Below are 26,041 nucleotides of genomic sequence, written 5' to 3' on the forward strand. Positions count from 1 at the left end.
CCCCCCGTGTGGTACTGGGATCTTTGCTCAACGTTCTCATGATCATTTTGACCCCACGGGATGAGATCTTGCGTGGAGCCCCAGATCGTGGGAGATTATCAGTGGTCTTGTATGTCTTCCATTTTCTGATGATTGCTCCCACAGTTGATTTTTTCACACCAAGCTGCTTGCCTATTGTAGATTCACTCTTCCCAGTCTGGTGCAGGTCTACAATACTTTTCCTGGTGTCCTTCGAAAGCTCTTTGGTCTTGGCCATGGCGGAGTTTGGAGTCTGACTGTTTGAGGCTGTGGACAGGTGTCTTTTATACAGATGATGAGTTCAAACAGGTGCCATTCATACAGGTAACGAGTGGGGGACAGAAAAGCTTCTTACAGAAGATGTTACAGGTCTGTGAGAGCCAGAGATTTTCCTTGTTTGAGGTGACCAAATACTTATTTTCCACCCTAATTTACCAATAAATTCTTTACAAATCCTACCATGTGGATTCATGGATTTTTTTTTTCACATTCTGTCTCTCACAGTTGAAGTGTACCTCTGGTGCAAATTACTGACCTCTGTCATCATTTTAAGTGGGGGAACTTGCACAATCGGTGGCTGACTAAATACTTTTTTGCCCCACTGTACTGTTAAAGTCACTAAAATGGCGCCTGAAGCCTGTTGTGGCGTGAGCTCTGTGTCTGCTCTAGAAACTCTGAAATTCTGTAGATCTGAGCCATACATTAAATACTCACATGAACCTGCACTTTGAATTCTGTATGAGCTGTATAAAATACAGCTATGCATAAGTGTTTTGAATGAATAATTAGATTAGATAACTCTTTATTGTCTAATATAGAAATGAATAGAAATGTGACATGAGAAGGTGTGTCTTTGACTGTACCTGCATAACTTATTTTTGGACTAGTTGGCAAGTTATGCTCTGGTCATTTGATGTTTCCAAGCTAATGTTCTTTTTGTAATATAGTTAAATTTTCTTTGTATATTTCATTTATCCACCATCATACATACAAGCTAAGAAGAGGTCGTTATACTAACAAGAGGTATCAACGCTGGGCCAAAGTTCAGCACATGGTTAAAGTTTGTAATCCAGCCAGGGTGTAAATATCACTCAGCAGCCAGAGCTGAAGCAGGTAGCATCAACACATAAATCTACTCTACCTGGCTTAAATCACAAGAGCACCTCTGACCAAAAAGCTGTAGATTTTTCTTGTTTGCACAAATTAATCCAGATTCACATTAATTGTGTTCACAGCTCCAACAAAATGAGGAAGAGGAGGGGGAGAAACACAATTAGGTTGAATTACAATTGTATGGAAGCTGAGGACAAGGAGAAGGAAGCTTAGGATGAGGAGGAAGAGAAGCAGCAGGAGCATCTTTAGGGATCCCTATGATGTCATTGAGGTTTGTTTCATTAAAATGGTCCTCTCACAAAGAAAGATGACTTGTTTTAGTCCACCTACTTCCTGTATTAAATAGTGATGTGCAAAATGTTGTGAAAAACCATGGAGCAGGTACGTATAGGGCATCTGCAGGTAAATGAACATCAAATCTCTAAGACAGACTGAAATCTGTATATTTATCACCCTTATGATAAAACCCATGTCAGCCATTGGTTTATGGACTTTGTATTTTGAAGCCTCAACATTTGCTTTATTGCTGTTGCTATGTTGGGACCATATTAGGATGAGGGATCAGAATCTGGAGTCATGCACACTATTGTTTCATTTAGTGTGTATCCATAAGATTCGTACAGCAGATCCAAGTTGTGCCTTGAAAACAGGAAAGTCGTCTGCATAGAGGAGAACTGTAATAGCAGGCTTGTACAAAGTGAGGCTTTGTGCACTCGTTTTACTTCTGTCACCCTGTTTTGATGCAGAATTCATTTGAAATCAGGCAAGAACTGGACTTATTTTTTTATAATGTGTTCTTGTGAATTGATTGTGTATCGCATATGTTTGATTTGATTCTGCAAGACAACAGTCGTCCGCTGGCCAAAAAAGTTTTCCAAATACCTCCACGTGATCTAGCCTGGATTTAGAAAAGAATAGCAAAAAACATCTGCACCTCCTGCTTCAGATGCAATTTGTGTTTCTGTGTTCAGAGGCAGCGGCGAGAGGGGAGACCTCGGCTCATCCAGCTGGAGAGCCTGACCAGGAGGAGTCGAACATTAACTCAGCTCTTCCAGGGCACCCTGCAGACTCGGCTGTTGGCATCGGCGAGGGATGACGTGAACGCCAAACTGGAGTCCATCACAGGTCAACTGCAGGTATGCGAGTCAGACCTTCTGAGGAGGGTTTCACTTTTCTCTCTTCTTTATAATTGACTCTTTTCTCTCTCTTTCAGCTCCTTGTCTCAGAGTGGGAGGGATTTGAAGCACAAAGGGAGGAACTTGTCGTTTGGTTGGCTGATATGGATGTCCGCCTGAGTGAGGTTGACCAGCTGACAGGAAACACCTGTGAAAAACTGAAACAACTGCAGGTGTGGGCTTGTTTTGATATGACATATATTTGATATGATACATACGTCAGAGACATTGTCCTAAACTGGACTAACAAAGGACCATGAGTAGAACATGAAACGTACATTACATAACGTAAGGCTGAAGTTCATTGATCATTTTAATCATAAACTTGTTGTTGAAATGTTTTTACTGAACATGCAAACATCTGCTGATGAAAATGTGTTGATTTATTGGTCTGTTATGAAGCTATTGCTATTTCTAATGTGTTTTATCACTTTCTGATGTTTTATTAATTAAACAATATATGCATTAATTGTTGTGTTATCTGTAGATATAGTATTTATATATATTTATTTATAGTATAGCAAATATATTTAATTATTACTGTTTAAAACACTAATATGTGACATGTATTAGTAGTGATGTTGTGCTGAGGGTTAAAATGCCTTTTTGTCTTTTGGTAACTGCAAAATGACAATAAACCATTAATATGTCTATGCTGTGCTCGTATTTATTTTTACCCTACTCAAATTCAATTTATGATACATTTTATTTTGAAAGATTTAAAATGTTTTTTAAAGAACCATTTGAAGGATCTTTTTAAAAATGGTCCCCACTGTCTTCCTGTCAGTTATTTTCAAGCTTTACTCTTCCCCCCATAACTGATGTATCTAATCTCATTAAAAAATCTAAGTCATCAACCTGTCAACTTGACCCTCTCCCTACTGTGTTAGTTAAAGCCTGTCTTCCCTCGTTAGCTCCTCTCATAACCAATATTATTCATTCCTCCCTGAACACTGGACTTGTTCCTGAAGCACTGAAAAAGGCTTCTGTTATCCTAACTCTCAAAAAGCCTGGTGCAGACCCCAATAACTTTGATCATCTTCGCCCAATATCAAATCTCCCCTTCATTTCAAAAATTCTTGAAAAAGTTGTCGCCGCCCAGCTTCATTTACATCTCAATGACCATAATCTCTATGAACGATTTCAATCTGGTTTCTGCCCCAATCACAGCACAGAAACTGCTCTGTTAAGGATTACCAATGACCTTCTGATGGCAGCTGATTCTGGTCTCCTATCCATCCTCATCCTTCTTGATCTTAGTGCGGCGTTTGATACCATTTCTCACAATATTCTCCTGAACCGGTTAGCTTCCATTGGTATTAGTCACACCCCCCTTGCCTGGTTTACCTCATATCTCTCAGACTGCACTCAGTTTATCCAATTTAAATCCCATTCTTCAACTCTCTATCCTGTGTCTGCTGGTGTGCCCCAGGGTTCAGTATTGGGACCTCTTTTATTCATTACTTACATGCTCCCTCTTGGTTATATATTCCGAAAATATAATATAAATTTTCACTGTTATGTCGATGACACCCAGCTCTACATTTCTTCTAAACCCAATTCATCCCTCCCACCTTCCTCCCTCTCAAACTGTCTTATTGAGATTAGATCCTGGTTCTCCTCCAATTTCCTCAAACTCAACAGTAATAAAACTGAAGTTTTACTTGTTGGTTCACCATCTATCTTATCCAAATCCCACAGTTTTTCCATTAACATTGAAAATTCTCCCACCCTTCCCTCCCCTCAGGTTAAGAGTTTGGGTGTCATACTTGATAATACTCTTTCATTCCAGTCTCACATTAATTACATAACCCGTCTGCTTACTTCCACTTACGTAATATTAACCGACTCCGCCCCTTCCTTCCTCCCCATGCTGCTGCCGTCCTTGTTCATAGTCTTATTACGTCCCGTATTGATTACTGCAATTCCCTCCTATTTGGTCTCCCTAAAAAGTCCCTTCATAAACTCCAACTTCTTCAAAATTCTGCAGCTCGGGTCTTAACTTGCACTCCGTTAAGTGTTCATATTCCCCCAGTTCTTCAGCAGCTTCACTGGTTGTCCGTAGAAGCCAGGATAAACTTTAAAATCTTACTTCTTACATACAAGTGTCTCCATAAATCTGCTCCTTCATATTTGTGTGACCTGCTCCATATCACCACTGTTTCCCGCCCTCTTAGATCATCATCTGCTATTCATCTTACTGTTCCATCCTCACATCTCATCACTGTGGGGAGCAGAGCTTTCAGTCGCTCTGCTCCTCGGCTCTGGAACTCTCTTCCTCCTGTACTAAGAAATATTGACTCCCTCTTCACATTTAAGACACAGCTCAAAGCACATCTGTTTGAACTGGTTTATTTGCTTTAATGCTGATTTTATCTGTTGTCACGCTCTGTTTTGTAATTTTAACTTATTTTATGTATTTTATGACTATTGTTCCTTTTATTAATTGTGTTTTTTGTAAGGTGACCTTGGGTTTCTGAAAGGTGCCCTCAAATAAAATGTATTATTATTATAATTATTACTATTTAACTAGATTTGTCTCATTACAATCAAAAACTCATATTCAGTTTGACATATGTTCCCACATGTTTGCTGTTCCTGCTGAAATGAAGGTAAAAACAATAATAACATTTATCTAAGTAATGAAACTGGACACATTTTCTCAGTAATAGGATTAAAACCTTTTACAACATCACAATTTGATTCACACAGAAAATGTCCATCGTGCTCTGAGCAGAGACAGGAAGAGAGAGAGAGAGAGAGAGAGAGAGAGAGCGAGAGAGACAGAGCGAGAGAGAGCGAGAGAGAGAGAGAGAGAGAGAGAGGAAACGAGATTGGTATTTTGCATGAAGAGAGGAGTAATGGCATAGAAAGGCGCTGCTAAATGTGCTGCTCGTACTAATTACTCATTTTTCACGACACATGAAGCCTGAAGTAACGAGTGAAGAGGAGCAGCTGAAATTAAAAGTGACTGAGCTCCTTCACACAGTGATGAGCTGCAGCTCCTGCGTTCTGTCTTGGATCTAAATCTGTCGCTATCTTTCCTATTTTCAGATCATCTGGAGTCAACTTCCAGCTTTTTTTATTTCGATTCTTCACACAGTGGAATTATTTTTCTAACAAAGGCTTGTCAAGCACAAATACTGCCAGGATGTGGTCTTGCATCACAGACTTCTTCACCTATGAAACCACTAAGTCGGTGGTTGTGAAAAGTTGGACTATTGGAATCATCAACCGTGTTGTCCAGCTCCTCATCATCACTTACTTCATTGGGTGAGTGTTTGCTTGGACTTGGACAGTACCGACATTTATCTGGTTGAATAAAACATCATAACACAAACATGTATTTTAAAGGCTTTGCTGTTCAGTGTTCTGGATTAGTTGTTACATTAGGAAGGTTTAATTCTTCACTTTATTACTTTATATTTTATTATCTTTATAAAGCCACAGTTGTGTTGGTTAAATACATCGTTCATGTTTTACATAAAACCTCTTTGTTACTAGGAAAAGTAACCCATTCACTCAGCTGTAAAAGAAAGCTAACGAAGCATGCTTAATCATCCAAGTAAGGAAGCCCCAGAAAGTTGATTTGGCTCATTTGAACGTAGCATTTTGAATGGTCATGATCATGAAACTGAGCTCACGAGCCATTGTTAGTCAGTGTACTAGGTTTGGTCTTCATACAGATGTACTGTAAATCTAACAAACCTTCATGTATTACTACAGTTTGTGGCTCTGAGAGTTAGTGTCTCAGTCCGAGTACTTAGGAATTACAACTGATTACTCGCTCTAATTTAAACGTCAGCAACTGGTGAAAAAATTGAAATTGAAACTTGATCCTTTTCGTCATTTGAGGCAAGAAAGATGTGATTTGTATGCATGCATGCTCTGCTTATGCTGGATTCTGTTCATCGTGAGCTTCCTTACACACTCTAAACCTCTTACTGTCGGGTTGGGTGGTTATGTCGTAGACTCAACCTCTGGTATGTTCTTATTTATCAGGCTATTCTTATTTACAAACTAGCACCCATCAAAAAAGTATGGGAAGCTACTGTTTTGGGTGCCAAGAATTGTTCTTCTTTCTCAGAGATTCACAGTAAATTTGGAAAAAGAGCATGCAGCTCCTTCCTCCTGGAATCAGCTGGGGAACCAACTGGTCTCACTCAATGAATTTAAAGTAAATGTAAACAACTTGAATGCAGTTAATTCAGGCTCTTTGACTGTGCTTTACTGTTGTATGGATATGCATGCTCTATTAGTTTATGCAACGCATGATTGTCCTGCTGTCCGTCTTGGCCAGGTAAAAGAGATTTTTAATGTGAAGAGTTTGTCGTTTTCCTGTTTTCATAAAGGTAAAAATAATAATAGCAATACTGTGGAGAACAGTCAGAATTGTTCTTTTGGTCCATAGCTGATGAAAAATGGAAATAGCTTCTTGGTCTGAAAGTACCTTGAACATGAATTATTTGTAGTAGCCAGCAGGGGGCAGAATCCTCTGGTTCTGAAAAGACTTGTACATATTTTCCTGTGACTGTAGAGGTCAACAAACAGGATTGTCCAGTCCCACTGGCTAATGTCTTGCAATTAAGAAGTAATTAGCCTCTGAGCATGTGGTGTCCACACTTACCCTGCCTTTTTTTAATCACAGTCTCCAACACTGAGGTGCTGATGTGAACATTCTGAGCTTAGCTTCCTCACTAATGCTTTTCCAACCAGTTACTGTGAGAAGCCACTTTTTTTATGCCCAATTTCTGTTGGAGTCTCTGTCATGCTGGAAGCTAGCCATGTTTCCTCCTTCAAGCACAGGCCGGGGAGGACTGGTGGCAGCTATCTTTTACTCCAGCTCATGAAATAACCAAAGACCCAGACAGGAAGCAGGAGTTTACATTTGGAAGCTTGACTCTAAGCCTCGAATACACTAATTAAAAAACTCTAAAAATAGTTTTGTTTGTTGCTTTCTGTTGTTTATCCCCTTTAATCAGAGTTTCTATTTGAATTCTCTTTTACCTGATTTAATGCTCATTTCAGATAAAATAATTATAGTGGGTGATTAAATTTTCGTATAGGTACTGAAATCAACAGCCTAAACACTGCATTTAATCTATTATTAGACCCAGTTGGCTTTAATCACACTCTGGGCCTCATTCTGACACAAGGCATAGGAAATGGACATTAGTGAATACTGTTTAATGTCTGATCTTTTCTTAATAAAGTTTACATGTGCAAAAATGGACTACAAGAAAAAAAAAGAGAACCTCAAATCAGAAGTGCTTGACTTCCTTGTACAACTTACAGACACGGGCCTTAAAACAGATAGCTCTAGAGAGCAAATGGCATCTCACTAATTTAGAAATTCGTTTTTTCTTTCTTTTTAAGGCCATCAGTGAAGATAGGACTTATTTATCACTGAGTGAAGTAAATGAGTACATCTCCAGGTTTCTCGTCAGAGCTGTAACCAGGCTGATGAAAACTCAGAGCGCTGTTCAGCCCAGCATTCCTTTATCCTTAAACAGTAACCACTCCATCAATTTCTTCACAGATAACATTTTAACCATTAAAGAAAGAAATATTGATGACCATCTCACAGACATTATGTCCAAAACTTTCATTACTACTGATATTTATTTAGACTCGTTTTCTTAGATTGTTTGAGTAATTTGATTACTTCCTCCAATATATCTTTTAGACCCCATTCCTACAAGACTGCTCAAAGACATCCCACCATTAACTAATCCCTTTATCTTAAATATGATCAAAATATCTTTACTCCCTAACTTCTCTTAATATCACGTGACCAGCTGTCTTATATATCTCTGACCTTCCTTTTATCAATTGTTGAACGAGTAGTTGTAAAACAACTGTTCATCTGTAGATATATGGTTTTGTTGAAGTCAGTCAGAGCTCATCACAGCACAGAAACAGCACTAGTGAAAATACTGAATAATCGTACGGCCTCTGACAGTGGACTCATGCCTGTGCATGTCCTGGTAGACCATCGCTGATCTCAACATTGTACTGCACAGATTAGAACATGCCGTGGGTATGAAGGCCATTGCAGTGGTTTGAATCATGTCTATGTAACAGACTCCAGTGTGTTTATGTAAATGTCTTCTTCACATACCGAGGTTAATTATGGAGTTCCACAGGGTTCTGTGCTGAGACCAGTTGTCTGGCCATCGTGGCTCAAGAGTTGGGAGTTGGCCTTGTAATCGGAAGGTTCTCGACAGTCTCGGTCGTTGTGTCCTTGGGCAAGACACTTCACCTGTTGCCTACTGGTGGTGGTCAGAGGGCCCAGTGGCGCCAGTGTCCGGCAGCCTTGCCTCTGTCAGTGCGCCCTAGGGTGGCTGTGGCTACAATGTAGCTTGCCATCACCAGTGTGTGAATGTGTGTGTGAATGGGTGGATGACTGGATGTGTAAAGCGCTTTGGGGTCCTTAGGGACTAGAAAAGCGCTATATAAATACAGGCCATATTTACATTATTTTACATTATTACTGCTATGCAGATGATACTCAGCTTTATCTGTACATGAAGCCATATGAGACACACCGATTAGTTAAACTACAGAAAAAAACACTAATAGATGAAGAAAACTGAACTGAATTGTTTATGCTAGCGATTCCTTCTTAGACTTAGTCTCTCCTACACCGATTGGCACATAGGATAACTAATGACTTCCAACGACTCCGGTCATTTGTGGTTAGCTCAGCTTCCCAGATGATGCCAACAATGTTCAGATCTTTAACGTCTTCACTTCAGTCTACGACATGGTTGCTCAGTAGCCACTGATGCCTGTCCCAAACCGAGAGGTTAGAAGGAATGGGCATGCACCCCGTAAAAAGTTATCTTGCTACAGAATCAGCTCATGATATCTCGATGTTAGGGATTAGTAGACTCCATTTCTAATTTGATATTAGCTGCTGCTGTTGACTGAAGCCAAAACTGAGCATGAGTATCACGTTCTGTTTTTATTTATTTATTTAACATAACACAAAAGGTTTTTAACCTCCTAAGACCCCAACTCTTCCATGACATGTATTTTTAATTTCTCTTTGATATTTGGACATATTTGGGCCCAATGAATGTAAAAACAAAGAATTACCAGATTCTTTTTTAACCTTATTTTTGTTTTTAAGAAAAATAAGAGCCACATATGAGGATATTCGTTTTAAATTTTGATAGAACAGTAGCAGTATAATGTCCTCGTAAGTGGATGTCAGGCCCATGTAGAGCAAAATTGAGTATTTTAGCCTAAAAACCCCAAAATGTGATGTCCACATATGTGGACGCCAGGTCCTAGGAGGTTAAGCGATGAAAAGGCCTGTACAAAGCATTTCAGAGGGTCGCCAGATTTTTTTTAAAGTTGAAAAATTCCAAACTCTCAGGTGACGTCTTGCAGTTCTGTAAGTAGAACATGCAATAAGTCCAAATGGCTTTGGTGGGAACGGACGCCCATAAACCATCCGTTCTAACATGCAGTCAAAACTGTGTAAGGGTTCATTTTAGACCTAAACAAGATGTTTTATTAAACTGACAGTTTTGCTGCACACACCACAGCAAACAAGCACCAAAGGTAAGAATCCAATAAACCTGAATACTTAGTGAACTCTGTCAGAAAACATGGTTTCCATTGGTAGTATGAATCCTGTTCTCCTGGCTGAAGTCTCACATTTAACAACTTCTGTTTCTTAATGTGGATTTTTGATCTTTATACTGCCTCACTAGAGGCTAAATCACACTGAGAATAATGAGAATAATATGAGAGTAATCACACTTGTCTGCTCTGCAAATTCTCATAGTGACTTCTCAATAGGTCATTCATTTCATTATTTATTTCCAATCAAAAGACCTCAACTCTTAATTATTCTGAAAAGAAAACTCTGAGCTAATGATCACAGATTAGCAGATCTAACTGAATTCCTTTGTAGTGTCTTACAGCGAGCATTTTCAGTGCACTATCCCTGATTGTAGCTAGTGGCAAGAAGGGTTGTTTTTTTAAGTATAATGATGCTTATGATTACATTTTGGCATGCGTCACTCTCTATGTAATGTTTCAGATGGGTGTTTCTCACTGAGAAGGCCTACCAGATTAGAGACACGGCGATTGAATCCTCTGTGATGACCAAGGTCAAAGGCTTTGGAATCTACAATAACAAGGTTATGGATGTAGCAGACTACGTCACTCCTACACAGGTGTGTGTGTATGGACGAATGTAAGGACTGACTGAGTGAAGATGAGATACTGACAGACTGCATTTGTATCTCCTGCAGGGAGCTTCGGTGTTCTGCATCATCACTAAACTGATTACTACAGAGAACCAAGTCCAAGGATACTGTCCTGACGTAAGTCATCATCACCACGACTAACAGATCATCACTCAGTCCTGGGGCTCATTTACTTTACAGATACACAAAGCCAATGTTGGCTACGTGCTAGTTGTAAACACAATGCTTTCCCTTTTGGAAAAAGCAGTAGTATCTCACCCTGTACAAAAAAGGACAACGCTCCATTACTTTAACCAGCTGCTGTGATGTGATATAAAGATATAAAGGAATTTGCTGCATTTCTAACTGAAGTCACGATAAAATATGACTCCTTTCTTATTGTTGGGGATTTTAATATTCATGTGTGCTGTCCAGATAAGCCCATGGTTAAAGACTTTTTGAATCTTACTGATTCCTTTAATTTAGTTCGATGTGTGTCTGCACCCACGCAACAGTGTGGCCACACTCTCGATCTGGTTTTAGCCTACTCATTGCCTGTTTTTAATCTGAAAGTCTCCGATCCTGTTTTTTCTGATCATATGCCGGTTCTGTTTGACATCTCTTTATCTAGAAATGAATTCAGGGGGCTTGTCCCTGCAAAGACATCTCGTTTGTTAAATTCTTCCACGGCAGCACGGTTCTCCACCTACTATAATCAGTTCTCCATTCCTGAGACACTCCAATACGTAGAGGAACTCAGTTTTTGGTTTCATACCACTTGTCAGACTGTCTTGGATATTGTTGCTCCTCTAAAAATTAAGCATCCTAAGACAAAGCTTGAACCCTGGTTGAACGATGAAACCCGTGCTGCGAGGCGTGAATGTCGTAGGGCTGAGCGGAGATGGAAAAAAGATAACTTACAGGTCTCTTTACAAAGTTTAAGAGAGTGCTGGGCCTTATATCAGCTTACAATAAAAGAAGCAAAGCGGAAACACTTTGCAAATATTATTATGGTGAATTATCAGAAACCACACATATTGTTTAAGTCAATTGAGACTATTTTAAGCCCTCCCTCTGCTCTTAGTTTTGAGCCTTCACTTGAAATGTGTGAAAGGTTTCTGCACTTCTTTATAAACAAGGTAGCCTCGGCTAGGGCGCAGATTATTTTGCCCACATCTGACCCCTCTGATCTTCCAGTTTGCTCAGCTGTCTTTCAACAGTTTGAGTCGGTTACTCTTGCTCAGCTACAGGAGGTGGTAGTTCATTTAAAGCCTGTAGGCTCACCTTATGATCCTATCCCTCCCCTTTTTCTGAAAGAAGTTTTTTCTACCATAGGTCCAACCATTTTAACCATTTTAAATAGCAGCCTTACTTCAGGTGTGGTTCCAAAGAATTTCAAAGATGCAATTGTGCAACCACTTCTTAAGAAACCTGGGCTAGATACAAACGCTGTTGAGAATTTTAGACCAATATCTAAGCTGCCCTTTTTATCTAAAGTCTTGGAAAAAATTGTATATGACCAATTGATCTCATACTTGAATGCACAAAATGTTCAGGAGATTTTTCAATCTGGTTTTAAAGCAATGCATAGCACTGAATCAGCACTTTTAAGAATTTTTAATGATATATTTTTATCATGTGATTCTGGTGAAAGTGTCATTCTTATTTTACTCGATTTAACTGCTGCATTTGACACTGTAGACCATGAAATTTTAATCTCACGTTTGGAGCAGTGTGTCGGTATAACAGGTGTGGCTCTGAAATGGTTCAGGTCTTACTTAACAAACCGAACCTTTTCAGTTTGCTTAGGAAACTGTGAGTCCTCCCGAGCTCCGCTGTCTCACGGAGTACCACAGGGTTCCATTCTGGGCCCTATCCTGTTGTCACTTTATTTACTTCCATTGGGCTCAATTTTTAGAAAACACAGACTCTCGTTTCACTGTTATGCAGATGACTGCCAGATTTATGTTCCTCTTAAAAAGAAAGATGGGTCGTCTGTAAATCGTTTACAAACATGTCTGGAGGACGTCAAGTCGTGGTTGGCGCTAAACTTTCTTTGTTTTAATGATTCTAAAACTGAAGTAATGGTGTTCAGACCTGCCTCCACTGCTGTTCCGTGTGTTGATTTGCAATCCCTGAAATCATTCTGTAAACCAGAGATTGTTAATCTGGGTTTTAAAATGGATCCTGAGCTTAAGCTTGAAAGCCAGATTGGGTTGGTTGTAAGGTCTAGTTTCTTTCATCTGAGGCAACTGGCCAAAATTAAGCACTTTCTTACGAGACAGCAATTTGAAACAGTAATCCACGCTTTTGTAACCGTTCGGCTGGATTACTGTAATTCTCTTTATTTTGGGGTGAGTCGGTCTTCTGTTTTTCGACTGCAGTTAGTCCAGAATGCTGCTGCACGCCTTTTAACTGGCACTCATAGATACGAGCATATCACCCCAGTTTTATATTCACTTCATTGGCTGCCCGTGCATTTTAGGATCCATTTTAAGATGCTTTTATTTGTTTTTAAATGTTTGTCCAATGCTGCCCCTGTGTACCTCTCTGAGCTTCTTCATCCATACATACCTTCCCGGTCCCTCAGGTCGGCAGACCAGCTCCTCCTGAGTGTGCCCAGGACTAATCGTAAGCTCAGAGGGGATCGGGCGTTTGCTGTGGCAGCACCAAAATTGTGGAATGAGTTGCCTTTACATGTTAGACAGGCACCTTCCTTATCTGTTTTTAAATCACGTCTTAAAACATATTTATTTACCTTGGCTTTTAGCACAGCAGGACTTGTTGATGTCTCTTAATACGTTTCTTATTAATTATATTACTTTTAATTTTAAGATATTTTATATGTAATTTAAACTGTTTCCTCTCTGTTTTATATTTGTAGCACTTTGGTCAACATAGTTGGATGTAAAGTGCGTTATAAATAAAGATGCTATGCTATGCTATGCTATGTGAGTGGATTTAGAGAGACGTCGGTGTCAATACAACTGCTGCACATGATGAGAAAATTAAAAATTAATTATAAAATGTATGCACGTATTTGAGGGATGTAAAAAACTAAACACTGTACTGTAAAACAGCTGTGATGCAGCTTTAATGTTCTCTTCACATGTCACTGTATTTTATCCAGAGTGAAAAAAGAAAGTTTCTTTGTACAGACGACAGAAACTGCACAAAGCACATCAATAAGCCGGCAAGTTATGGTGAGATACTTTGTCTTTATCATGCAGTAACAATATTTCACGTTAAAATGATCTGTTGATGACTAGATTTATGTGCATTAATATGTTGAAGTGTTTTACTTTGGACCTTGTACCTGTATTTTCTTTTCTACTCAGGAATTGCTACAGGGAGGTGTGTTCCTTTTAATGCCATGATCAAGACGTGTGAGATTAAGGGTTGGTGTCCTGCTGAGATCGACACCATCAAGCCGTAAGATGATGCTCTGCATGTGGTAAAGAGCTTTTTAGTAGTGATGTGTCGGTTGCAAACGACACGAGCCGGATCTTTGAAGTGAACGATGCTCCTTATCGCGAGCCGTGGGGTTTTTCTTTCTCTCTCTCTCTCTCGCACTTTTTTCCGCTTCACTCTGCATGCAAGCCGTGTGCTTTGCACTGGGCAGAGGGGGGAGGGGCGGTAGTTACACTGTTACACTCGCAGTAGCACAGGAACAGAGCGGGAGGGAAGGAGAGAGAAAGAGAGCCAGGGACAACAACGTCACATTAGAAAGGTATAGTAATCATCCACAACTATTTTCAGTTGCAGATGATAAAGGATTCAGAAAGTTTATTCATGCAGGTCCATATGACAGAGAATATGCATCTTCTTTTTGTTTTCATATTATAATTTATATTTAATTGTGTTGTGGTTTGCAGTGTTTTGTGTTGTTTCACTTTAAATTTGTTTAAAAGGAAAAAGCTGAAAATTTTAATAGTTAAAAGTTGAAATGTGAATAGTTGGTTTTTGTATTATATGATTTATTTATTACATTTTATGTGGAGTGAATAAATAAAAGTATATTTACGGTACCCTAGAGACAAAGCACATACAAACTCCAAAACATGTAAAAACTGTACAAAAGACAACAGCGGTGCTCCAGAATGCTGGGCGCAGTGGTGAGCGTTTGTTACCTAGTGGCTACACAAGCCAGGAAGTACCAAGTTTGTACGTGCTTTTTGGAGTTTGTACGTGTTTTGTCTCTAGGGGGCACCGCATATATTTATATATAAACATACATAGATAAAACCACTTTTTCTTTTACATTAGTAATTCCTTTTGTGCAAAATTTTATATTATTGTTAATAATAAATTAATTAAAGCAACAAAACAACCTGAAGAGCCGGTTCGGAGCTGAAAGAACCGGTTCTCTAAAAAGAGCCAAAAATCCCATCACTACCTTTTAGCAGGCTTTCCCATATGGAAAAGATATTTATAAATCTTATAAAGTTTGTATCTGTCTTGTGTGAAACTTGTACGAAAAGCATACAAGAGTGAAAACAGATATAAGATCCCTAGAAAAATTTGATAAATGAAACTTGTATGTTTTGGATACTTCCTGGAACAATATCTGAAAGTAATGAGAAAGTGGCCACATGAGTAAATCATATAAGCCTTATATGATTCACTATATGAAGTAGGCCACATCTGATGCAAGTTTTTACTATTCCTTTTCAATTCAATTCAATTTTATTTATATAGCGCCAAATCACAACAAAAGTCGCCTCAAGGCGCTTCATAGATACAGAGAAAAACCCAACAATCATATGACCCCCTATGAGCAGCACTTTGGCGACAGTGGGAAGAAAAAACTTAACAGGAAGAAACCTCCGGCAGAACCAGGCTCAGGGAGAGGCGGGGCCATCTGCTGTGATTGGTTGGGGTGAGAGAAGGAAGACAGGATAAAAGACATGCTGTGGAAGAGAGAGAGAGATTAATAACAGATATGATTCAATGCAGAGAGGTCTGTTAATACATAGTGAGTGAGAAAGGTGACTGGAAAGGAAAAACTCAATGCATCATGGGAATCCCCCGGCAGCCTACGTCTATTGCAGCATAACTAAGGGACAATTCAGGGTCACCTGGTCCAGCCCTAACTATATGCTTTAGCAAAAAGGAAAGTTTGAAGCCTAATCTTGAAAGTAGAGATAGTGTCTGTCTCCTGAATCCAAACTGGAAGCTGGTTCCACAGAAGAGGGGCCTGAAAACTGAAGGCTCTGCCTCCCATTCTACTTTTAAATACTCTAGGAACAACAAGTAGGCCTGCAGAGCGAGAGCGAAGTGCTCTAATAGGGTGATATGGTACTACAAGGTCATTAAGATAAGATGGGGCCTGATTATTTAAGACCTTGTATGTGAGGAGCAGGATTTTGAATTCTGGATTTAACAGGAAGCCAATGAAGGGAAGCCAAAACAGGAGAAATCTGCTCTCTCTTTCTAGTCCCTGTCAGGACTCTTGCTGCAGCATTTTGGATTAGCTGAAGGCTTTTCAGGGAGTTTTTAGGACTTTCTGATAATAATGAATTACAGTCGTCCAGCCTGAAAGTAATGAATGCATGAACTAGTTTTTCAGCATCACTCTGAGACAGGATATTTCTAATTTTAGAGATGTTGCACAAATGGAAGAAAGCAGTCTTACATATTTGTTTAATATGTGCGTTGAAGGACATGTCCTGGTCAAAAATGACTCCAAGGTTCCTCACAGTGTTACTGGAGGCCAAGGTAATGCCATCCAGAGTAAGAATCTGGTTAGATACCATATTTCTAAGCTTTTCAGGGCCGAGTACAATAACCTCAGTTTGATCTGAATTAAGAAGCAGAAAGTTAGCGGCCATCCAGGTCTTTATGTCTTTAAGACATTCCTGCAGTTTAACTCATTGGTGTGTGTTATCTGGCTTCATGGACAGATAGAGCTGGGTGTCATCTGCATAGCAGTGTAAATGTATGCTATGTCTTCTGATGATGCTGCCTAAGGGAAGCATGTATAATGTAAACAGAATTGGTCCTAGCACTGAACCCTGAGGAACTCCATAATTAACCTCAGTGTGTGAAGAGGACTCTCCATTGACATGCACAAACTGGAGTCTATTAGATAGATATGATACAAACCACTGCAGCACAGTACCTGTAATACCTACAGCATGTTCTAATCGCTCTAATAGGATATTATGGTCGACAGTATCGAACGCTGCACTGAGGTCTAGCAGGACAAGCACAGAGATGAGTCCACTGTCAGAGGCCATAAGAAGATCATTTGTAACCTTCACTAAAGCTGTTTCTGTGCTGTGATGAGCTCTGAAACCTGACTGAAACTCTTCAAATAAACCTCTGCAGATGATCTGTTAGCTGTTTGACAACTACTCTTTCAAGGATGTTTGATATAAAGGAAGGTTGGAGATTGGCCTATAATTAGCTAAGACTGCTGGGTCTAGAGATGCTTTTTGAGTAAAGGTTTAACTACAGCCAGCTTGAAGGCCTGTGGTACATAGCCGATTATTAGAGATAGGTTGATCATATTTAAGATCGAAGCATTAATTAATGGCAGGACTTCTTTGAGCAGTTTTGTAGGAATGGGGTCTAAAAGACACGTTGATGGTTTGGAGGAAGTAATTATTGAAGTTAACTCAGAAAGATCAATTAGAGAAAAAGAGTCTAACTTAACATCAATGGTACTAAGAGTAGCTGTAGATAATATTACATCTGTGGGATGATTATTGGTAATTTTTTCTCTAATGATAAAAATGTTATTTGTGAAGAAGTTCATGAAGTCATTACTAGTTAACATTAAAGGGATGGTTGGCTCAACAGAGCTCTGACTGTTTGTCAGCCTGGCTACAGTGCTGAAGAGAAACCTGGGGTTGTTCTTATTTTCTTCAATCAGTGATGAATAGTAAGATATTCTGGCTTTGCGGAGGGCTTTCTTATAAAGCAACAAATTATTTCTCCAGGCTAAATGATGATCCTCTAAATTTGTGACATGCCATTTCCTCTCCAGATTACGAGTCGTCTGCTTTAGGCTACGTGTTTGAGAATTATTCCACAGAGTCAGGTACTTCTGATTAGAGACCTTAGTTTTCACCGGAGCTACAGTATCCAGAGTTGTACGTAGTGAGGAGGTGAAATTATTAACAAGATAATCGACCTCTGTTGGGGTAGCGTTCAGATAGCTGCTCTGCTCTGTGTTGGTACAGGGCATTGAAGATGATAACAGTGGGTGGATTATATTCTTAAACTTAGTTACAGCGCTTTCAGAAAGACATCTACTGTGATAAAGTCTACTCTCCACCACTGTGTAATCAATTATTGTAAATGTAAATGTTATCAGGAAATGATCAGACAGGAGAGGGTTTTCAGGAAACACTGTTAAATGTTCAGTTTCTATGCTATATGTTAAAACAAGATCTAGAGTGTGATTAAAGTGGTGGGTGGGTTCTTTTACATTTTGACAGAAGCCAATTGAGTCTAATAACAGATTAAATGCCATGTTGAGGCTGTCATTTTAGCATCTACATGGATGTTAAAATCACCCACAATAATTATTTTATCTGAGCTCAGAACTAAATTAGATATAAAGTCTGAGAAATCAGACAGAAACTCTGTGTAAGGCCCAGGTGGACGATAGATGATAACAAGTAAGACTGGTTTCTGAGTTTTACAGCTGGGGTGGACGAGGCTAAGCATCAGGCTTTCAAATGAATTAAAAGTCTGTCTTGGTCTTTCATTAATTAATAGGCTGGTGTGAAAAATTGCTGCCACACCTCCCCCTCGGTCTGTGCTTCGAGATTTCTGATAGTTAGAATGACTCGGGGGTGTTGATTCATTTAAACTAACATAATCATCCTGCTGCAACCAGGTTTCTGTAAGGCAGAGTAAATCGATTTGTTGATCAATTATTAAGTCATGTACTAACAGAGACTTGGAGGAGAGAGACCTAATATTTAATAATCCACATTTCACTGTTTTACTCTTTGGTACAGATGTGGATACTGTATTGTTCTTTCTTTGTAATTGTTTATGTTTAAGTTGTTTGTTGCTGGTTTTTAGTTTGTTTTTTGTCTGTTTGGAAGCTGACACAGTCTCTATGGAGATGGGTTTTTGGGGGGGTAGCAGGAGGAGAGAAGCTGCAGAGAGGCGTGTAAGACTGCAACTCTGCTTCCTGGTCCCAACTCTGGATAGTCATATTTTGGGGGGTTTAATAAATTTGTCCATATTTCTAGAAATGAGAGCTGCTCCATCCAAAGTGGGATGGATGCCGTCTCTCCTAACAAGACCAGGTTTCCTCCAGAAGGTTTGCCAATTATCTATGAAGCCCACATCGTTTCTGGGACACCACTCAGACAGCCAGCAATTTAAGGAGAACATGCGGCTAAACATGTCACTCCTGGTCTGATTGGGGAGGGGACCAGAGAAAACTACAGAGTCCCACATTGTTTTAGCAAAGTTACACACCGATTCAATATTGATTTTAGTGACCTCCGATTGGCGTAACCGGGTGTCATTACTGCCGACGTGAATTATGATTTTACTGAATTTATGTTTACCCTTAGCCAGCAGTTTTAAATTTCCTTCAATGTCGCCTGCTCTGGCCCCTGGAAGACAATTGACTATGGTTGCCGGTGTCTCTAGCTTCACATGTCTGAGAACAGAATCACCAATTACCAGAGTTTGACCCCCGGCGGGTGTGTCGCCGAGTGGGGAAAAATGGTTAGACACATGAACGGGTTGGTGGTGTACCTGGGGCTTCTGTTTAGGACTATGCTTCCTCCTCACCGTCATCCAGCCGCCCTCTTTCCCCAGCTGCTTGGGGTCTGCCGGGAAACAGGTAGCGGGGCCTACGCTATCTTCGGCTGCACCAGCTACAGGGGCCTGGCTAGCTACGGGTGAATGAAGGGTTCGAATCAGAGTCTCCAATTCAGTAATCCTGGCCTCCAGAGCTGCAAATATGCTACATTTGTTACAGATATCATTACTGCTAAAGGAGGCCGAGGAGTAACTAAACATCTGACACAATGAGCAGGAAAGTGCAGGAGGGACAGGTGAAGTAGCCATGGTGCTAACGAGTCGGCTACGAGCTAAGCTAAGCTAGCGAAACACCAAAGACACAGTGAGCTGGTAGGCGTACACCCGCTCTGACTGCTATGCTTATAAAAACACTGACAGTGTGAGAGGTCGGATGATCTGATATCCTCGTGTTGGTGTTGTTCCCAGACCATCATGAAAATGTTGTTCCAGGTTCAACATTGCAAGTGACCAATCACATTGTTGTGACGTTATTCCTTTGCGCGCCAAGCCATTCGTGAATTTATGAAATTCCAATGTTGCAAGGACAATATTAATTCTGCTTACTGTTTATTAAAGGGTTACGGTTAGGGTTAGGGTCAGGGTCCGTTGATCGGCGGACAGAGGCGGTTTCACGCAGCTTAAGTACAGTTTTTTGTTTTACGCCGGTTTTTCCCGAAGTCGCAAAGGTATGACGTCACAACATTCTGATTGGTCACTTGCAATGTTGATCCTGGAACAACATTTAGTATGATGATCTGGGAACAACACCAACACGAGGATATCAGATCAACCGTGAGAGGTCACAGTTATCCTGATAGCAAGAACAATTCTGCAACACTATGATCCATGACCAGTGAGACCAATGCTCACTGGTCAGTGTTGAAACTGACCTCCCAGCCCATTGTTCCTTCAGTGCTGCTAGTTTCAGTCATCATGCAAATGTCCCGTTTATAAGGTTGGAAACCTGCAGTCAGCTGAGACTGAAGATGAAACGTTTCTCAAACATCCAGATGAACAGAATCAGAGACAAGTTTTATAAATCACTAACTTTGGTCCACCAGTGTAAACGAGGGGGGAAAATAGACTTTTAAAAAAAATATTTCAGCACCCCTACTGTAGTGTCTGTAACACTATTAAACTGCAGTTTTGTGTATTATATTTTTCTAGCTTTATTTTTATAGAAATGCAGAGTTTTGTTGGCCGATTCTGTTTTCCAACGTTTTTGTTAGTGTGACCAACCAGTTTGTGTTTATACTGGTTTTCTTTCTAATAACTAGAAGGAAATATGCTTATCTTTAGTGTAAGGTATTATTTTCATAGCTAAAGTAATGATTAGAATTACAACTTTGCCAAACTGCAGCAGGTTATAGATTTTTCTGCTTTCATCCGTCTTATTTTACCTCACCCAACAAAAGCAGTTGCAGCAGATTTATGTAGCAACATTTGTATCACATACCTACAAGATGCCTTAAAAGATACCTGTTTCTCTTTTTCATTCGTGTCTTTCATTTTCCTCATAACTGGATCCTTTATCTCAGGGGCGGGGCAATCCACTGTCCTGCAGGTTTTAGATGTCCCCCTGGGACGGCACACCTGAGGCTTGGAGTTCCCCACACCTGCTTTATCTTATTGATTATTTGTGCTAGCCTGTGGCTGGCTTCAAGCTCCAGCTTTAGTTTTAGCCACTTTGCATTTTTTAGCAATTAAAATAACCATGTTCAGCTGCATGAGTATAATATCTGATTAGGTTTGTTCTTATGAACATTATCACAGTGGTTCCCCTGCATTTTACTTTGGTCTGTGCATCTTCACTCACAGTGAAGAGCTTCCACACTAAGGACATATCAGTGCGTGCACGGCTATTTGTATGGGCTGCTGCGTGGGTGCTGTGCATGCATGAAATGGATGAGCTAATAATTGGACAAGCATGATACAAGCAAGCCGGTCACCAGCCGAGAACATCGTCCGGTTCTCGTCCCCGGCAGTCAGTCGGTGCATTTTTTAATTAAATATATGTTAAGTAAATTCTGTCTTTCCTGTGACTCTGTGTGACGTTTTCATGTTTGTCTGTTCTCCCCTATGCAGCACACCAATGATGGAAACAGAAAATTTCACCATCTTCATCAAAAACAGCATCCGCTTCCCGACCTTCAACTACACCAAGTATCACACACCCTTATATGTTGACATTAAGGCTCGTCTGGAACATCTGTTTGTTTGTTTAACAAGGACAAATTATTCTGTTTTCACATTATTGCTCACTTTAATGAAGAAATGTTATATTCAGACTACTGAGTTGTGAAGAGAACGCTTTATCCCCGATAACTGTCACTCTGAATGCACTGGCACTAACACTGGAGTTGACATTTGCAAAGCATTCAATGCAAAACACTGTCAGCTCTGCATTCAAGCCAAGGATGCAAAATGAATATGAATCAGTGTTGATATAACTGCACAGTACCGCCAATTTAAAGGGAAAATTAAGGACTGTGAATAGATGGAGAGATCAGTTTCACTGAGCAGGAAAGGGTTCTGCTGTTTTTGCAGGGATGAAACCCCAACAGGTGACATTAATTAGCTAGCATTAGCATCTGTGTAATTCACTGTTTCACTCATGCTTCAATGTAAAGTGTAATGTTAGCCAAGCACCAGACTGAGCAACGGCAGCCTGCTCTGACAGGATGAGACACACTGGCTAATTCAGTTGAAAGCTGTTATGTCGTTATCACAGAGAAGTGTGTGCTACAGGAGGAGTCTCCATCTTTGTGCATACTTGTCACGTCTCAGATCATCAGACATATTTTATATTAGCCAAAGATAACTTGTGTGAATACAAAATGAGGTTTTTAATGATTGTTTCTTTTATAAATGTAACAAAACCGTTCAAAACTGGCCTGTGTGGAGAAAATCGCCCACTAAACCTAATAACTGGTTTTGCTACGTTGGCAGCAAGGCTTGGAATGAAGAGTTTGTGATAACTGGTCACACTAAAGCATCTCAATCTGGCAGAAGTCGGGAATTTGACTTGGTGTTCAGAGAATGACTTCCTGGTGTGTTTTGGATGTCCTGCTTGCACCGAGTGCACAGCTTGTTGGCTGAATAGTCTGCTTCAGGACTTTTTGGTAGTGACCAGACCATCACACCACCATCACCACTATGTTTGATGTGTATTTTACAAAATGCACATCATACCAAACCTTTAATGGGATGCAAACCTTCCAAAAGAAATACAATCTTTACACCACCCCTTGAAAATTGCTTTGTAACCCTTTCCACACTGACAGATATCAATGACTTTGATTCTGAGCTGTTTCTTTAGGTACTGGCATGCTGCTGTTTGAGAACTCTTAGGCTACTTCACTTTGTTAGACAGGTAATCAGGTAATTTCTTGAATCAACAGTTCTGGCTTTAATCAGATTTGAGTCGAACAAAGTGAACTCTGCTTTCCAAAAGAAGCGGTTAACCACAGTAGTACATAATCGAACAACATTTATCCTCCGATTAATAAAATCATGACTTAAAAAACACATTTTGTATTCAGTCAAGTTATGTTTGTCTAATATTACATTTTTTGATGATCCGAAACATGCAAGTGTGACAAATATGAAGCAACTTGAAAATAAGAAAGGGGGCAAATACTTTTTCATGTCACTGTATCTGTTCAGAGTTAAGCCACAATTATACTTTTGTAAAAGTCAATCTGAAAATGGCACAATTATAGTTCAGAGACGCTTTGGCATGTGGCCATTATGCACAGCTGTAGCATGTACTTTTTGGTGATCATTTGGTGACATTACTGAAGTCATTTGCAAACCAAAACATGCAGTAATATTTTAGACATTTTCATTTAAGACAAAGGACTTTGTACCAGGCCAACTGAGAGGAAATGTACTTGTCCAAAGGGCAGGTGCCACAAAAGTTAGTGTCGAGCCCAGAAATGATTAAATCTTACTGTTAGAATGATTGTCATATTTAAGGCTGACATATTGATGTGTTTGTTGGCAGAGGGAACTTCCTTCCTAACATCACGAAAAAATATATCAGTGAGTGTAACTTTGACATGGTCAACAACACCTACTGCCCGATCTTCAGAGTGGGAGATGTCGTCCGCTACGCCCAGCAGAACTTCACTAATCTGGCAGAACATGTACAGACCAAGCCTGTGTGTGTGTGTGTGTGTGTGTGGGGGGGGGGGTGTCCACTGGTTTTGGTGGGATTTTACCAGGATGGAAACTGACTTACGAGTGCTGGTTAGCTATTGCTTTACTTCAGTTTTATGCAACCCTAACTATAAGCTTTATAAAGAAAAAACTTAATAAAGCCTAATTTTAGAAGCAGATGAGGGACTCTCTCCTGAACACAAACTGAAAGCTTGTTCCACAGGAGAAGAGCCTCATAGCTAACAGGTCTGCCTCCCATTTAACTTTTAGAAACTCTAGGAACCACAAGTCAGCCTCCAACCTGTTTGGTAGTGAATAGTCTTTAAGAGGCTTCATAGTTTCATAGTGCAAATGCAAACAGAAAGCAGACCTTAAAAGTAGTTCTTGGAGGAGCTGCTACCAGGTCGTTGCCCACAGGTGCTGCAGGGAGTCAGCTGAACTAACCCAGTGACTGAAAAGGAAGTCGTTTACATGTGTCAAAGTAGCAAGACTGGACCTGAAGTGATTGTGTCACTTACACAATAAAGCCTGTATGTACTTCTGTCAGGGAGGAGTGATTGGAATAAAGATCGGCTGGATGTGCGATCTGGACAAGTCGGATGACCACTGTAACCCCTCGTACTCATTCACCCGACTGGATGCTATGTCACAGAACAACACTGTCTCACCTGGCTACAATTTCAGGTATTAATGCCAAGAAATATGCAGACTCTGACTGACCATGAAACTCCACATTTACAGAGGAAATATGAGACTACTATAAATATCAGAAAAATCAAAATCTCTGATTTTCTCAGCTGCAATTATAATCAATCAATCAATCAATCAATCAATCTTTATTTATAAAGCACTTTTCATACAAAAAATGTAGCACAAAGTGCTTTACATAGTTAAAAGCAGCCCACCCCACCCTCCAACTCACTCCCCACACTCTCATTAACATAAATGATGTGAATACACACATATCTCCCCCCCCACCCCACCCACCCACACACACACACGCACACACACACACTTAGAGAGTGAAATTGGGCTGGGCACATATGAGCCAGGTGAGGAAACACTATCACAGGGAGCCGTCTGCACCGGGAGCCGGTCACAGACCTCCAGGCTGGGCACACAGCAGGAGGGAGGCGCAGGAGCCCCCCAGCCAGGCTGAGAGGACCCCCAGAGCCCCAGCAGCCACGGTCGATCACAGCCCCGGTGCAGAGAGCCCCCTCCGAGGAAACACTGGAGATATGCCACAATAGGATATATACAGGGTAAAAAGATAAAATAAATAAGAACAGGATACAATATAAATATAAATATAAATATAAATAGAGTAAGAAGATAAAAAAATGGATAAGAATAAAATCAATAAATATTAGGTAAAGCCTGAATTAATAATAGAATAACAGGATAGAATAAATAAGCATAAAATAAATAAACGCTAAGTAAAAGCTAAATTAAAAAGGTGGGTCTTGAGCCTGTTCTTAAAAACATGTACGTTCTCTGCGGCCCTGAGCTCCTCCGGCAGGCTGTTCCACAGACGAGGACCATACCACTGAAAGGCTGCCTCTCCGTGAGTATGTGTCCTGACTTTAGGGACAATCAAAAGGCCAGCACCAGAGGACCTCAGGGTCCGCGAGGGTTCGTATGGTAAAAGCAGATCTGAGAGATAAGAAGGCCCAAGACCATTAAGACATTTAAAAACCAATAAAAGAACTTTAAAATCGATCCTGAAACACACGGGGAGCCAGTGCAGCGATTCTAAAACCGGTGTAATGTGGGCCCGCCCTCTGGTCTTCGTCAGCACACGAGCTGCAGAGTTTTGCAAAAGTTGTAAAGTTGAAATATTCTTCTTAGGAAGACCAGAGAGCAGGGCATTACAGTAATCAATGCGACTGGTAATAAAAGCATGCATCAGCATCTCCGTGTTGCCCCGAGAGAGAATAGGGCGGACTCTGGCTATATTTTTTAGATGATAAAATCCAATTTTGGTCACATGTTTAATATGTGGGATAAAACCAAGCTCAGAGTCAAAAATAACACCCAGGTTTTTCACTTGTAGCGAAGGACATAGTGAAAATGCCTCTAATTTAGACAAGAGTTTCTCTCTCTGAGCCTCAGGACCGACGATTAAAACTTCAGTTTTGTCCTGGTTAAGCTGTAAAAAGTTTTCTGCCATCCAAGATCTTATATCCAAGATACAGTTAAAAAGAGCATCCATTGGTCTGGTGTCATCAGGAGACACGGAGATGTACAGCTGAGTGTCATCAGCGTAACTGTTAAAGTTATAACCACTGTTAGGAAACTGGTAAATAGACTGGTGCTAATATAGGTATTTCCTACTCCAGTTAACCACCCGACACAAATTCATTCAGTGCTGTGCCTAAGCAGCACGTCTAACACTCACACATGCTCATTTATCCTCTGATGAATGCATCAGTATTCCAGTGTCTTTAGAACAGGTACTGTCAATATAAATGCTGACAATTGGAAAAAGACACAATTCATTAGACAGTTTAAAGTTTTTAGACAACAGAAATTACAACCAACAAATGTACGGTCATTTACAAGATGGTAGGTTTGATTAGGAAAGTCAGCGTG

The 26,041-nt window shown here is 40.2% G+C and overlaps 2 protein-coding genes across 4 annotated transcripts in view; both read left to right on the top strand.

Annotated features, from left to right (window-relative positions):
* The first annotated feature begins 1,021 nt into the window (after positions 1 to 1,021).
* On the top strand, positions 1,022 to 2,959 carry LOC145429330 (uncharacterized). Of its 2 annotated transcripts, none has more exons than XM_080302591.1 (3): positions 1,022 to 1,402; positions 2,103 to 2,267; positions 2,358 to 2,932. In XM_080302591.1, the coding sequence occupies exons 1-3, from the start codon at positions 1,346 to 1,348 to the stop codon at positions 2,424 to 2,426; spliced, it is 291 nt and encodes a 96-aa protein (XP_080158717.1). In that variant the 5' UTR covers positions 1,022 to 1,345; the 3' UTR covers positions 2,427 to 2,932. The 2 variants fall into 2 exon arrangements, with proteins under 2 accessions (XP_080158717.1, XP_080158716.1); XM_080302590.1 differs by having other exon boundaries at positions 1,028 to 1,402; positions 2,345 to 2,959.
* Positions 2,960 to 5,161: 2,202 nt separating this feature from the next.
* The window catches only part of p2rx3b (purinergic receptor P2X, ligand-gated ion channel, 3b), a 39,049-nt gene continuing 18,169 nt past the window's right edge, over positions 5,162 to 26,041 (top strand). Inside the window, exons 1-8 of one of the 2 annotated variants that reach the window (XM_026172150.2) lie at positions 5,162 to 5,579; positions 10,363 to 10,498; positions 10,577 to 10,648; positions 13,641 to 13,713; positions 13,849 to 13,942; positions 21,374 to 21,451; positions 23,295 to 23,436; positions 23,997 to 24,133. In XM_026172150.2, coding sequence (XP_026027935.1) covers positions 5,458 to 5,579; positions 10,363 to 10,498; positions 10,577 to 10,648; positions 13,641 to 13,713; positions 13,849 to 13,942; positions 21,374 to 21,451; positions 23,295 to 23,436; positions 23,997 to 24,133 — 854 coding nt within the window. In that variant the 5' untranslated portion in view covers positions 5,162 to 5,457. The remainder of the gene's footprint in view (positions 5,580 to 10,362; positions 10,499 to 10,576; positions 10,649 to 13,640; positions 13,714 to 13,848; positions 13,943 to 21,373; positions 21,452 to 23,294; positions 23,437 to 23,996; positions 24,134 to 26,041) is intronic. The other variant, XM_080303287.1, reaches the window with a different exon arrangement.

Source organism: Astatotilapia calliptera, chromosome 6 (genome assembly GCF_964374335.1).
Source record: "Astatotilapia calliptera chromosome 6, fAstCal68.1, whole genome shotgun sequence".
Classification (NCBI taxonomy): Eukaryota; Metazoa; Chordata; class Actinopteri; order Cichliformes; family Cichlidae; genus Astatotilapia; species Astatotilapia calliptera.